The sequence below is a fragment of the Danio aesculapii genome, chromosome 8 (genome assembly GCF_903798145.1).
Source record: "Danio aesculapii chromosome 8, fDanAes4.1, whole genome shotgun sequence".
In the NCBI taxonomy this organism is placed as follows: Eukaryota; Metazoa; Chordata; class Actinopteri; order Cypriniformes; family Danionidae; genus Danio; species Danio aesculapii.
The window spans coordinates 41,595,461-41,608,144 of record NC_079442.1 but is presented as its reverse complement, the minus strand read 5'-3'; the positions used below and the strand labels follow the sequence as shown (position 1 = coordinate 41,608,144).

Here is a 12,684-nt window from a genome sequence, read left to right as displayed (position 1 = left end):
TCAATTTCAAACTAATGTGAAAAATCTTTAGGAACGGTTTGTGTTGAATCACTATTTTGTAATATTAATTTTCTGCAATTGCTATGGGTTGCTCATTCATAATAATTATGATTCATGCATAAATTTAAGGAAGACAAATTCCTAAAATAAGCTGCACTCTGCAATAAAAGTGAAAACGTGCCCATAATTTAAATGATCATATTGCATTTTAGAGTTATGATTACGACAAGCATTTGATATGTTTTTTTCTTTCATAGCGAACAGTGTTGTGCATGAAAATAAATCTTTAACAGTGTCAATGTAACTACTCTAGCCTATATAATGCAGGAGAGAATCAGATAATGACAAATGTCTCATTTTACAAGTGAAAAATGGTCTAATAATGTTGTCAATGACAGATTGTAAGCGTATGTCTCAAACATAATAATTCAACTTCAGAATTATGACTAGACGTACTCTGATATCATCATTTTACTGTGCATTAACGACTAGGATATTTAGAGTCTTTTCGTTTCTACCATTCCAATACTATACAAAATTTAGCACTTTACACAGGCCTAATTTTATTATTGTTATTTGACCATATATTTGAGAAATTACAATAATAATAGCCTACTCATATTAGCCTTTATTTTACATCTACACAATCCTGAGTAAATCCTGATCTTTATTTTTAGCAAAATCAATTGTGATTCTCATTTTAGCCAGAATTGTGCAGCCCTAGTTTCAGCTGTGCTACCTGCTCATTAGAACATTTAGTGAGCAATTTTTAGAGCATGCATGTGAAGTTCCTGCATACGGATGTGCGCATAAATGCATAGTTAACATATGGCTAAAAAAAAAAAAGTGGAAAGGGCACGGTATTTTGAAAAGGGGAGGGACATGTTCCCAGTGGAGCTACGACCCTGTATATACTTAGATTTATATATGCGTAAATGCATCAATACATACACACTTGCACACTACACTATACATACATCTACATATACACACTATACATACATATACACACTATACATACATCTACATGTTTATACATGTGTACACACTTTTACACCTATAATCAGTGGTGCAACGTAACAGATTACAAAAACTCAAATTACTGTAATTGAGTAGTTTTTCTCAGGAATTGTAATTTACGAAGTAAGTTGTTTTAAAAATGTACATTTGTAGTGCAGTACCGGTACTTTTACTCCACTACTTTCCTTCCACCTGCAGTCACTACTTTTATTTTTTCTTGTCTATGGGAAATGCCTGAGTAGAAAAATCAGTCCTCTGATTCCTGTCCAATCAAATCGCACATAGAAAGTAAATCGCATCCTACGGAGCAACCTCAAGACATGAGGCGATTTATAAATGCAGCAAACTGTTTGAAAGCATTAAAAGTGTCCAAGGACATGGTCAAAATCTTTACACGCAATGACCCAGAGAATGTTTACACAGTCTGAAAACAGTCAGAATAGTCTTAAACTTAATGCACTACAGAATGTTACGTTTACACATGCACCAGCACAAGTACTCACTACTCTTGAGTATTATTAAAAGGGCTACCTTTGACTCATACTTCGAGTAATATTTACAACAGATGCTTTTACGCTACTTGAACTACATTTTTACTTGAGTATGATTTTTAAGTATTTTTTCAACCACTGCCTATAATCATTTATACATGCATGCATACATGTATCAAGTGGTTTGTTGTCTGTGGCTGATATGATGTTCTCCTCCTCAGTATCTTCCTGACCGCTGCATTGGGTTTCCCTGAGGCGCTGATCCCAGTCCAGCTGCTTTGGGTGAACCTGGTGACTGACGGCTTGCCTGCCACCGCTCTGGGCTTTAACCCCCCTGACCTGGACATCATGAACAAGCCCCCCCGAAGCGCTAAGGAGCCTCTCATCTCCGGATGGCTCTTTTTCAGATACTTGGCCATCGGCTGTGAGTTTCTGTACAAACATACATATGCTGATATTGAATAATTTAATATATGGTGATGATGAACATGCATACTGCTTGATATCATGGGCACTTTCAAAATACAGTGACTGTTTATTTATTATTTCAACTTTTAGAGAGCTTTTTAAGAATATTCACATTGTATTTTTGAAGTGATATAACAACTGCTTGGAGAAATGATTAGTTAGCTAATTTTCATGTTATTCTGGCCTACTACATACTGAAAGATTGATTTAAAAATTTTGTGACCATTTTGTGAACACCCCTCCCCCCATAGATATCTATAGGGGTTACTGTACATTAACACAGTCCATTAATAAATCACAACATTTAATTTAACTAAACTCCAAAGTAAATCGATAAAAGCTTTAAATAATCTTAGATGGTTCATTTCTTAGTTAATGCCTGATAACATTGTTAATAATAAATATTAATAATAAATATGCCTTTGGTGAGATTGAGGCATATGAGATTTAGTAGTAGTAGTAGTAGTAGTAGTAGTAGTAATTATACTAGTAGTCATACTAGTACTAGTAGTCGTAGTACTAATAATTGTAGTTGTAGTACTAGTTGTCATAGTACTCTAGTACTCGTAATCATTCAGTTGTAGTATTAGTAATAATCGTAGTGATAGTCGTAGTACTAGTCATAGTAATAATCGCAGTCAAAGTACTTGTAGTCATAATCATTATCATAGTCATAGTATTAGTAGTCATAATCGTAGTACTAGTAGTCATAATCGTAGTTGTAGTACTAGTAGTCGTAATACTAGTATTCGTAATGGTAGTCGTAGTACTAGTAGTCGTAATCATAGTTGTATTACTAGTAGTCATAATCGTAGTATTAGTAGTCATAGTCGTAGTACTAGTAATCAGTCATAATCGTAGTCGTAGTACTAGAAGTTAGTCATAATTGTAGTCGTAGTACTAGTAGTCAGTCATAATTGTAGTCGTAGTCCTAGTAGTCATAGTCACAATCGTAGTCAAAGTACTTGTAGTCATAATCATTATCGTAATCGTAGTACTAGTAGTCATAATCTTAGTTCTAGTGGTCGTAATAGTAGTCATAGTTCTAGTGGTCGTAATAGTAGTCGTAGTACTAGTAGTCGTAATCATAGTTGTAGTACTAGTAATCATAATCGTAGTACTAGTAGTCATAATCGTAGTCATAGTCGTAGTACTAGTAATCAGTCATAATCGTAGTCGTAGTACTAGTAGTCATAATCGTAGTGATAGTCATAGTACTAGTAGTCAGTCATAATTGTAGTTGTAGTACTATAGTAGTCATAGTCATAATCATTATCGTAGTCGTAGTACTAGTAGTCATAATTATAGTACTAGTAGTCATAATTGTAGTCGTAGTTCTAGTGGTCGTAATAGTCGTAGTTCTAGTGGTCATAGTACTAGTAGTCATAATTGTAGTCATAGTTCTAGTGGTCGTTATAGTGGTCGTAGTACTAGTAGTTGTAATCGTAGTTGTAGTACTAGTAGTCATAATCATAGTACTAGTAGTCATAATCGTAGTCGTAGTTCTAGTGGTCGTAATTGTAGTCATAGTTCTAGTGGTCGTAATCGTAGTTGTAGTACTAGTAGTCATAATCGTAGTACTAGTAGTTATAATCATGGTCATAGTCGTAGTACTAGTAATCAGTCATAATCGTAGTCATAGTACTAGTAGTCATAGTCATAATGGTAGTCGTAGTACTGGTAGTCGCAGTTCTAGTGGTCGTAATAGTAGTAGTAGTAGTCGTAATCGTAGTACTAGTAGTCATAATCGTAGTCGTAGTTCTAGTGGTCGTAATAGTAGTCGTAGTTCTAGTAGTCGTAATCATAGTTGTAGTACTAGTAATCATAATCGTAGTACTAGTAGTCATAATCGTAGTCATAGTCGTAGTACTAGTAATCAGTCATAATCGTAGTCGTAGTACTAGTAGTCATGATCGTAGTGATAGTCATAGTACTAGTAGTCAGTCATAATTGTAGTTGTAGTACTATAGTAGTCATAGTCATAATCATTATCGTAGTCGTAGTACTAGTAGTCATAATCATAGTACTAGTAGTCATAATCGTAGTCCTAGTTCTAGTGGTCGTAATAGTAGTCATAGTTCTAGTGGTCGTAATCGTAGTTGTAGTACTAGTAGTCATAATCATAGTACTAGTAGTTATAATCATGGTCATAGTCGTAGTACTAGTAATCAGTCATAATCGTAGTCATAGTACTAGTAGTCATAGTCATAATGGTAGTCGTAGTACTGGTAGTCATAATCAAAGTCGTAGTACTAGTAGTCGTAGTTCTAGTGGTCATAGTAGTAGTCGTAATCGTAGTATTAGTATTCATAATCATTCATATGACTGATTTCTAGTACTACTAGTCATAATTGTAGTGATAGTCATAGTACTAGTAGTCGGTCATAATTGTAGTCGTAGTACTAGTAGTCATAGTCATAATCATTATCGTAGTAGTCGTCATTGTCGCAGTAGTCGTCATTGTTAATATTAGTTTTAAAATACTACTACTACAAAGTAACTGTAATGTCTTTTTATCACTGCAATAGTAAATCTCATTAGTAAATGTTAACAAAGTGTTGCGTATTGTACATATTGATTTCTTTTGAAATTGCTGTGCAACTTGTGATTAACTTGTCAGAAATTTAAGGGAAATTTGCAAATATTAGTATTTAAAAGTTTTATAGTCAAGTATTGCATGTCTATTAACTTGTGTGTGTGGGATGTTTGTCAGGTTATGTGGGTGCTGCAACTGTAGGAGCTGCAGCCTGGTGGTTCATTGTTGCTGACGATGGTCCAATGATCACACTTTACCAGCTGGTGCGTATCTCTCTTTTTAAATAAATTATGTGTGAATTTTAGGATTCCTTAGGAACTTGCATGCATCAAATACAAAAACGGTGTATGCATTATACAGTATACTATATCATACTGTTTTGCACATTTCATGTATATCTGCATCTTATAACTCCTCTTAGGGCTGTGGAATATGACAACATATATTATATGAGCAAAATAAAAAGTCTATCATTTCATGATATGTAGCTGTTTATTTCGTGATGTCACAATGCATTGTTTATGGTAATCCATTTTCATAACTTATACAAATAAAAACTATTGCTGTCTGCATCTCTGCAGTATTGCACTTGTAAGTTTTACCTGCAATCGTTCATTTTTGAAAGCGTTTTATATTATTTTTGTCATTTTTATTTCACATTGCTACATTTTTAATTAACATTTGCCCTGACATTCTCAATAAAGTGAGATCACTTATGAAAGAGTATCTTTCTGAGTACACACTTAAAAATATAAAAAATAAATGGTGCTTTTCACGCACTCAATGAAATACAGGGGTAGCACAATGATACTGAAACGCTGGCTAATTTAGTGTTGGAGGTTTCATGGCTAAATTTGACCTTTATTGATTGCTCTTACTGGTGGGATGTGCAGAGTGTGAAGGTTTAATTACCAGAGCTTTACGACAGTTTGTGAAAGTGAAGTTAAACATCTCCCATGGCCTAGCCAGTCACCTGATCGAAATATTATTGAGCCACTTTGGGGTGTTTCGTATGAGATATTCAGTAAATGTTTTGCTTCACCAGCATCATCACCTGACCACTATTCTGCATGAAGAATGGCTCAATCCCTCTGGCCACTGTGCAGGGCTTGTATCTGTCATTCCCAAGACAAATTGATGCTGTATTGGTCACAAAAGGAGGCCCTACACTATACTAATGAATTATTGTGGTTTAAAACCAGGCATTATTGTGACGTTATACTATTTTGTGACCTATATAGTTATCAGCATAGGAGATGACTTGTATCGTGATATGAGATTTTCTTTTTGTCCTAAATCCTCCTCTTCTGCGCTCTCTCTTCCTCTCAGAGTCATTTCCTGCAGTGTTCTCCTGATAATCCTGACTTCCAGGACCTGGAGTGTCACGTCTTCGAGTCCCCTTACCCCATGACCATGGCCCTGTCTGTGCTCGTCACCATCGAGATGTGCAACGCCCTCAACAGGTCAGTCCTCAAAGCACACAGCTGTCTTCCACATCACGTCTGACTGTGAGCTTTGTGTTCATGATGTCCTCTATCCTCCTGCAGTCTGTCCGAGAACCAGTCTCTGGTGCGCATGCCACCCTGGGAGAATATCTGGCTGCTGGGAGCCATCTGTCTCTCCATGTCTCTGCACTTCCTCATCCTCTATGTGGAGCCGCTGCCGGTACCGCACACACACACAGACATGCACACGTCTTTATTTTCTTCTTAACACCACTGGTCAACAAGTAGCCGATGTAGTTCTGTAGATTATACTAGATTGGAGTTGGATAAGAAGTGGTGGTAGTTTATTTTCTTTTGCATACAAGATCTCTGCTCCCAGGGAGTCCTGGCCAAAATGGCAACACAAAAAGTTTCAAATTAAAACAAAAAATCAATCAGTCATAACCAGTACAAATTCATTTTAATGTGGTAGACCATAAGAACTTTTTAAGGCAATTTTAGGAGATGGGGTGTTTCCAGCATCACAATACTTTGCCACTCGTTCCGTAACAAAAAAAAGACCGTTTTGCCAAACTCTGAATGAACTCGTGAAACGTTTCAAATGAGTTTGGCAGAAGATTTACCACTATAGCTGCCAGTGTAAAAGGATAGAAGATTACAAATACAAGTTGGTAATTTACCAAGCAAGGTCTTGAATATAAACAGCAGCATGTGCACTTTCCTCTTTTGAAACCGTAAGTAGTAATGGGGAAAAAATGCTGTAGTAGTGGATATCAGTAGTAATATGATTAATAGTAGGGGGAAATGAATAGTAGTAGTAGTAGTAGTGTAAATTAAAAAAAAATAAATACTATCTATATAATACTTTTATATAGTAATAGATAATAATTAGTACTACTGGTGGTGGAAATCAGCAGTCGTGGAGATAAATAATTGTAATGAAATTAGTAGTAGTGGAAATGAATTGTGCAGCAAAGGTAGCACTAGTAATCATGGAAATGATACTATTAGTAGTGGAAAATAAATTGTAGCGGAAAGGTACTGATGATGGAAATAAATAGTAGTTGCAGTAGTAATAGAAAAATCGAATTATTAGTTGTGGTGGAAATGACCTTAAATGTAGTAGCAGTGGAGATTATTGACAGTAATGCACTTAGTAGCAGTTGAAATTGTAGTTGCATAAATTGTTTGCAGTAGTATTGGAAGTAGTAGTAGTTGTTGTCGTCTTGGTAGTAGTCATTGTCGTATTAGTAGTCATTATCGTTGTAGTTGTCAGTATCGTAGTGGTAGTCATTTTCGTCATTGTCGCAGTAGTAGTCATTGTCATAGTAGTAATAGTATTCATTATCATAGTAGTCATCGTCTTAGTAGTGGTCTTCGTCGTCATAGTCGCCATTGTAGTCATTGTCGTCGTAGTAGTAATAGTGGTGGTCGTCGTCATAGTAGTCGTCATCATTGTCGTAGTATTAGTCATTGTTATAGTACTAGAAGTTGTCATTATTGTAGTAATAGTAGTCATTATCGTAGTAGTCATCGTCGTAGTAGTGGTCATCATCATTGTCATCGAAGTAGTGGTCGTCATCATAGTAATAGTAGTAGTAGTAGTAGTCGTTGTCATTGATGTAGTAGTCATCATTATCATAGTAGTAGTCATTATCACAGTAGTCATCATCGTAGTTGTTGTTGTAGTAGTAGTCATTGTCCCAGTAGTAGTCACCATTATCGTAGAAGTAATTGTTGTAGTAGTCGCAGAAGTCGTAGTAGTAACAACAATAATAATAATTGAAAAGTGAAGTGCAGTAGTGTAAAAAATAGTGATATTCAAGTGATGAGTAAACATAGTGGTCCTGCGAGGAAAAATTGTGCTATTAGTTTTAGTTAAATAGTCGTATCAGCAGTAGTGGAAATTAGTTAGTTAAAAGAAGTAGAAATACAGTGGATGAGCAGCAGCAGCATGGATATATTTGTTTGACATTGTTGTTTTGTGTGCGGGTCAGGTCATCTTCCAGATCACTCCTCTGAACGTGACGCAGTGGCTGATGGTACTGAAGATCTCGCTGCCGGTCATCCTCATGGACGAGCTGCTCAAATTTGTGGCGAGGAACTACCTGGAGCCCGGTAAAGACCTGGAGGAGGAGGACAGGAGAGGCTGGTCCTTCTCTGCATGCACTGACGGCATCTCCTGGCCCTTCATAGCTCTCACACTCCCTCTAGTGGTGTGGCTGTACAGCACAGACACTAACATAACCCAGCTCTTCAGGCACTCCTGACTGATCCCAGATACCTCCAAATAACCAGAGACGCAACATTTGTTAACAAGGAGCAACAAGTACCCTTCATGTTTGCACACGCATTCAAGCCTTGTTTGAATTTTTATATATATATATCTATATATAGCATATTGCTGTCGGAAAATAATGTTTTTTTTATTATTATTATTCCATTTTTAAGCTTTTTTTTATTAAGTGTATATTTTCTCAGGTCGCAGGTTTCAAGTGCAGATTACTTTGGATATTTTTGGCTCTTTATAGCTGGAGTTTGCGTTTGGATGTTTATTTTGATGTCAACCGTCATTTCTGTTTCCTCTCTTCGCTGTGAGGAAATCATTTCGCTTGAAGTAGATTTGCAGCTACCTCAGTTTCTGTCAGTTGCTTACTATGATCACTTTTATTTTTATGCTCGATGGAAGACTAGCCAGATGCACTTGTTCCCTTGTACTTTAACACTAGCTAGTTTGATTTGATTAACGCTTCAGTAAGAAAGCTGTTTTGGAGATGTTTACTTTATCATGTGTTTATAGGGACGGTGTAGTGATTTCTAATATTATAGATCAATTATTTTTATTGTAATGTACATGTTCTGTATATAGTAGTAAATGAACTGAGCACAAATGATTCTCTTTTTTTTGTATTATAATGTTTAGGATGAATTCTGGGATGAAACCGTGCTGTTAGTTAATGATTGTTGCTGGAAAAACAACTCCTAAATGGCACAAAATCAGTTCTCCTGTAAAAGAGTCTTAATGCGAGTTTGTCAAGCGTCACGCATGATCAGGAGCCGATCACAGCGAACACGCTTTTCCGTTCTGAAAACGTGAGGCACACCGCAATGCCTATTGTTAACAAGAAATGATGTGCTTATGTCGCTAGGCAACAGTGCTATAACTAATTACTCTTTTAAAGGAACGTGCCCAACAAAGTCCCTTTAGGGCAAGTCATTTTACTCGGTGGCCATCTTTGAAACGCCTCTCAGGCAGTATGCTCAGGCATTCTGTCTGAATGGGGAAACATCAAATTCTCCAAAACTACTTGCCAAGTTTACGATTACATTTCATACGAATAGCCAATAGAATTAAACAACATCTGTCTCTTTAGTTTAATTTCTAAATGTTCGTATCACACAAAATCTGCAGAAACTCACGTCTGGTCCTAGCCCCCTCCACTGGAGAATTGTCATTCTATAGCGATCACTGATTGGTACTAGAAGGCGGGCTTTATTCACCATATAGTGATCGCTGATTGGCTCCTGTATTAGAAGGCGGGGCTTCATTCGCCATATTGACGGTAAAGTCTAGATCAGATATGTGGCTGGCCAGAAGTGCGATATGCACATTAATATACTAGCATTTTTTTATGACACTGTATAACAATAATGAATATTTTTACAGTACTGTGATGGTTGGGGTGGGGATAGGCGTTAAAAAATACATTTTATTGGGTAATTTAATAGATAACATAAAAAATACTCTGTACAACACTGTTTTTACGTTACTGTGACAGTTGGGTTTAGGCTTTGGGTGGGGGTAGACGTTAATAAAATACAATAAATGGGAAATGTAATATATAAGAGACATAATTCTCATTAACTTTCAGCTGCAAACGTATCGCTCTAGCAACAACCCATATTGATGGTTACACTTTTCCCCATTCAAAAGTATACGAGTGACTCGTCTTGTGTATTGTATAGTCTTTGGTTATAGTTACTAGTTATTTCTCACAATTAGTAACTGAGCAACATAATTATAAAAGTAACTAATTACCAGGGAAATAACTATTGCGTTAATTAAAAAAAAATCGAATTTGTCAAATGACTATAACATATTGTAGATTAGTGTACAATGTTTTATATTTATTTTAATGTGGTTGTGGGACAATGTGAGAGACAACCACCAAATTCAACATCTCATTATAAATATTAATATAAACGTTCCTGCCTTTCACCTCAACGAGGAAAATATAGTGCTTATATTTCCAGTTTGCCAACGCTACCTTTGATTTGCCATCGTTCTGACTCCTGGTTGTTGGTGTGTGCCACTGCCTGTGTGTGTACTTGTGTGTGAACACCCGCACTACTCTTCCAACGATTGGCAAATGATAGAAATGTGCTCTATCAAAGCCAATCATCACGTTCTGTTACACCATGTTCACAAACAACTAGTCATGATGATTGGTGTGACTGTGTCTCGCCCCAGCCCCAAATACACACACCCACCCCCGAGAAAGACAGGTTCAATGGCTGTGAGAGATGCTACTGGCATGAAAACGAAAATCGTGTTCTCAATTATAGTAACACACATTTTGTATTGTCAGTAACAGTATACGGTTTTGTAACAGGGGAATAACAGTAATTCATCTGATTACTCGTTACTAAAAAAAGTAACGCCGTTAGTAACACTGTTTATTTATAGTGCTATTATTCCCATCACTGCTAGGCAACGTCTGAATCAGCTGGGTATTGTGCGCGAGTGTTTCTGTTGATATTGCTATGATTTTTAATATTTACTAATATTGTCATATTCAAGATTTGTGAAGTCATACAGCTCCACATTACTCAAAACAGCAACCACCAGTCTCTCCTTCATCTTTAAAAGTCTCCGTAGTCAACTTGACGACACAAACACTGCTGTCACCTCAACGGAAACCCCGCCTCTGCTTTTATTTGATTGGAGAATGAATACGTGACTGACGTAACACGCTTTTACTGCTCAGTTCACTTTTTTCAACTACAAGCACACTGTGTGCAACAGCAAAAACGCAGTTAAAACGCGAGGCGGGCAGGGCACATAAGCAGCGCACCAAACCCTCACGGCTGTTAGTAAATCGTTCAAAAAAAGACACCTCTAGACGCAAAAAGCGTGTTCAGTGTGATCGGCACCTTAGTCACTGTTTTAAAGGGGTCCTGTTGTGCTTTTCAGGTTTGCTTTAGGTGTGAAATGGTGCTGTTTGAGTGTGAAAAAGATCCCAAAGACTTTCCAGTTTTTCTGCACTCTCAAAAGAGTCATCTTCCAGAAACGAACAGTCGAATTGTTAGTTTTCATCTCCAAGATGGATCTAATATACTTGACCTCTTGACATTTTGAAGAGGCTCAGTGGTTAACACTTTCGCTTCACTGCAAGAAGGTCGCTGGTTCGAGTCCTGACTGGGCCAGTTGGCATTTCTGTGTGGAGTTTGCATGTTCTCCTCGTGTTGGCGTGGGTTTCCTCCAGGTGCTCCAAGTGGGTGGGTGCGTGGGTTTCCTCCAGGTGCTCCGAGTGGGTGGGTGCGTGGGTTTCCTCCGTAGAGTACGAGTGTGTGTGAATGAGTGTGTATTGGTGTTTCCCAGTACTGTGTTGCAGCTGAAAGGGCATTCGCTGTGTAAAACATATGCTGGAGTAGTTGGGGGTTCATTCCATTGTGGTGACCCTTGATAAACAAGAGAATAAAGGCTGATTTATACTTCTGCATCAAGTGCACATGTATGCTCCGGCGCAGCCTTTGTACGGTCGCATGGCCCTCGCCGTGGCTGACGCCAATGCTGACACGCACCTCTCAAAAAATGTAAGTACACGTCGCAATGACGCATAGCGCAAGCTCTGTTGGCTTGGTAGTGCTGATGAGTGTGGGCGGGGGTGAGAGCTGCGTGAACCCGTTGTAGCGAGTGTTTACAAGTGTCGTCGCATGAAGTAGCTCTAGATAGAAACCGTTGTTTTGTGTTTACCTTATGATTAGAGTTGTTGCACGTCCGTCAGTTCCTGCCTCTGAATGAGTAAGTTTGAGCTACTTGTTCATGAAGGTAGAGTTCAGAATAAAGAAAACACCCATGAAGAAACTCGACACAGAGAAACATAAACCCCAGTGCCAGCTAGCGTTTTGGAAGTGTTAATGAAGAGCAAAACAAACAGCACTTAAAAGTATAAGTGCACGACTACGCTCAAGGCAGGCACCGTGGGTCAGTGGGTCACGCCGATCACTCGATGCAGAAGTATAAATCAGCCTTCGCCGAAGACTAATGCTGCAGTCACAGTAGAGTTTGTGCGTGTGAAATTCAGTAGTATGGTGCTGCGAAAACTGGCAGGATTAAACAAGACATTAAAAAAAAGCGAGCGATTAAACTTTCCAATGCAGCAAAACTTGTCGCACGAGCTTGTGTTTCCAGTCTGACGCATTCGCGTGCATATCAATGGAAGTCTACCGGGAGAAAAGTGCAGTGTGACCCCAGTTTAAGTCTGTCACTGGGGTCTCATGCTCTACACTCCTCCATGATTGCCAAAAAATAGTGAAGTAGAAGTACAGATACAGACCTACAGATGTAGTCAAGTCAAAGTACACTTTATATTAATAATAAATGAAAAGATGTTTGCTCAAACTACGTATTTAAAACGTGCTGACAACACAATTATTATTATTTCATTTTGCACAACTTAATAGTTTTATGTTCAATCCACTTAAATTTGTAAAAACTATT

The 12,684-nt window shown here is 37.6% G+C and overlaps 1 protein-coding gene across 2 annotated transcripts in view; it reads left to right on the top strand.

Annotated features, from left to right (window-relative positions):
- The window catches only part of atp2a2a (ATPase sarcoplasmic/endoplasmic reticulum Ca2+ transporting 2a), a 51,728-nt gene extending 42,768 nt beyond the window's left edge, over window positions 1–8,960 (top strand). For both annotated transcript variants that reach the window (XM_056463996.1, XM_056463995.1), the window contains exons 17-21: window positions 1,733–1,935; window positions 4,693–4,778; window positions 5,845–5,978; window positions 6,063–6,180; window positions 7,958–8,960. In XM_056463996.1, coding sequence (XP_056319971.1) covers window positions 1,733–1,935; window positions 4,693–4,778; window positions 5,845–5,978; window positions 6,063–6,180; window positions 7,958–8,230 — 814 coding nt within the window. In that variant the 3' untranslated portion in view covers window positions 8,231–8,960. The remainder of the gene's footprint in view (window positions 1–1,732; window positions 1,936–4,692; window positions 4,779–5,844; window positions 5,979–6,062; window positions 6,181–7,957) is intronic.
- The last annotated feature ends 3,724 nt before the right edge of the window (window positions 8,961–12,684 follow it).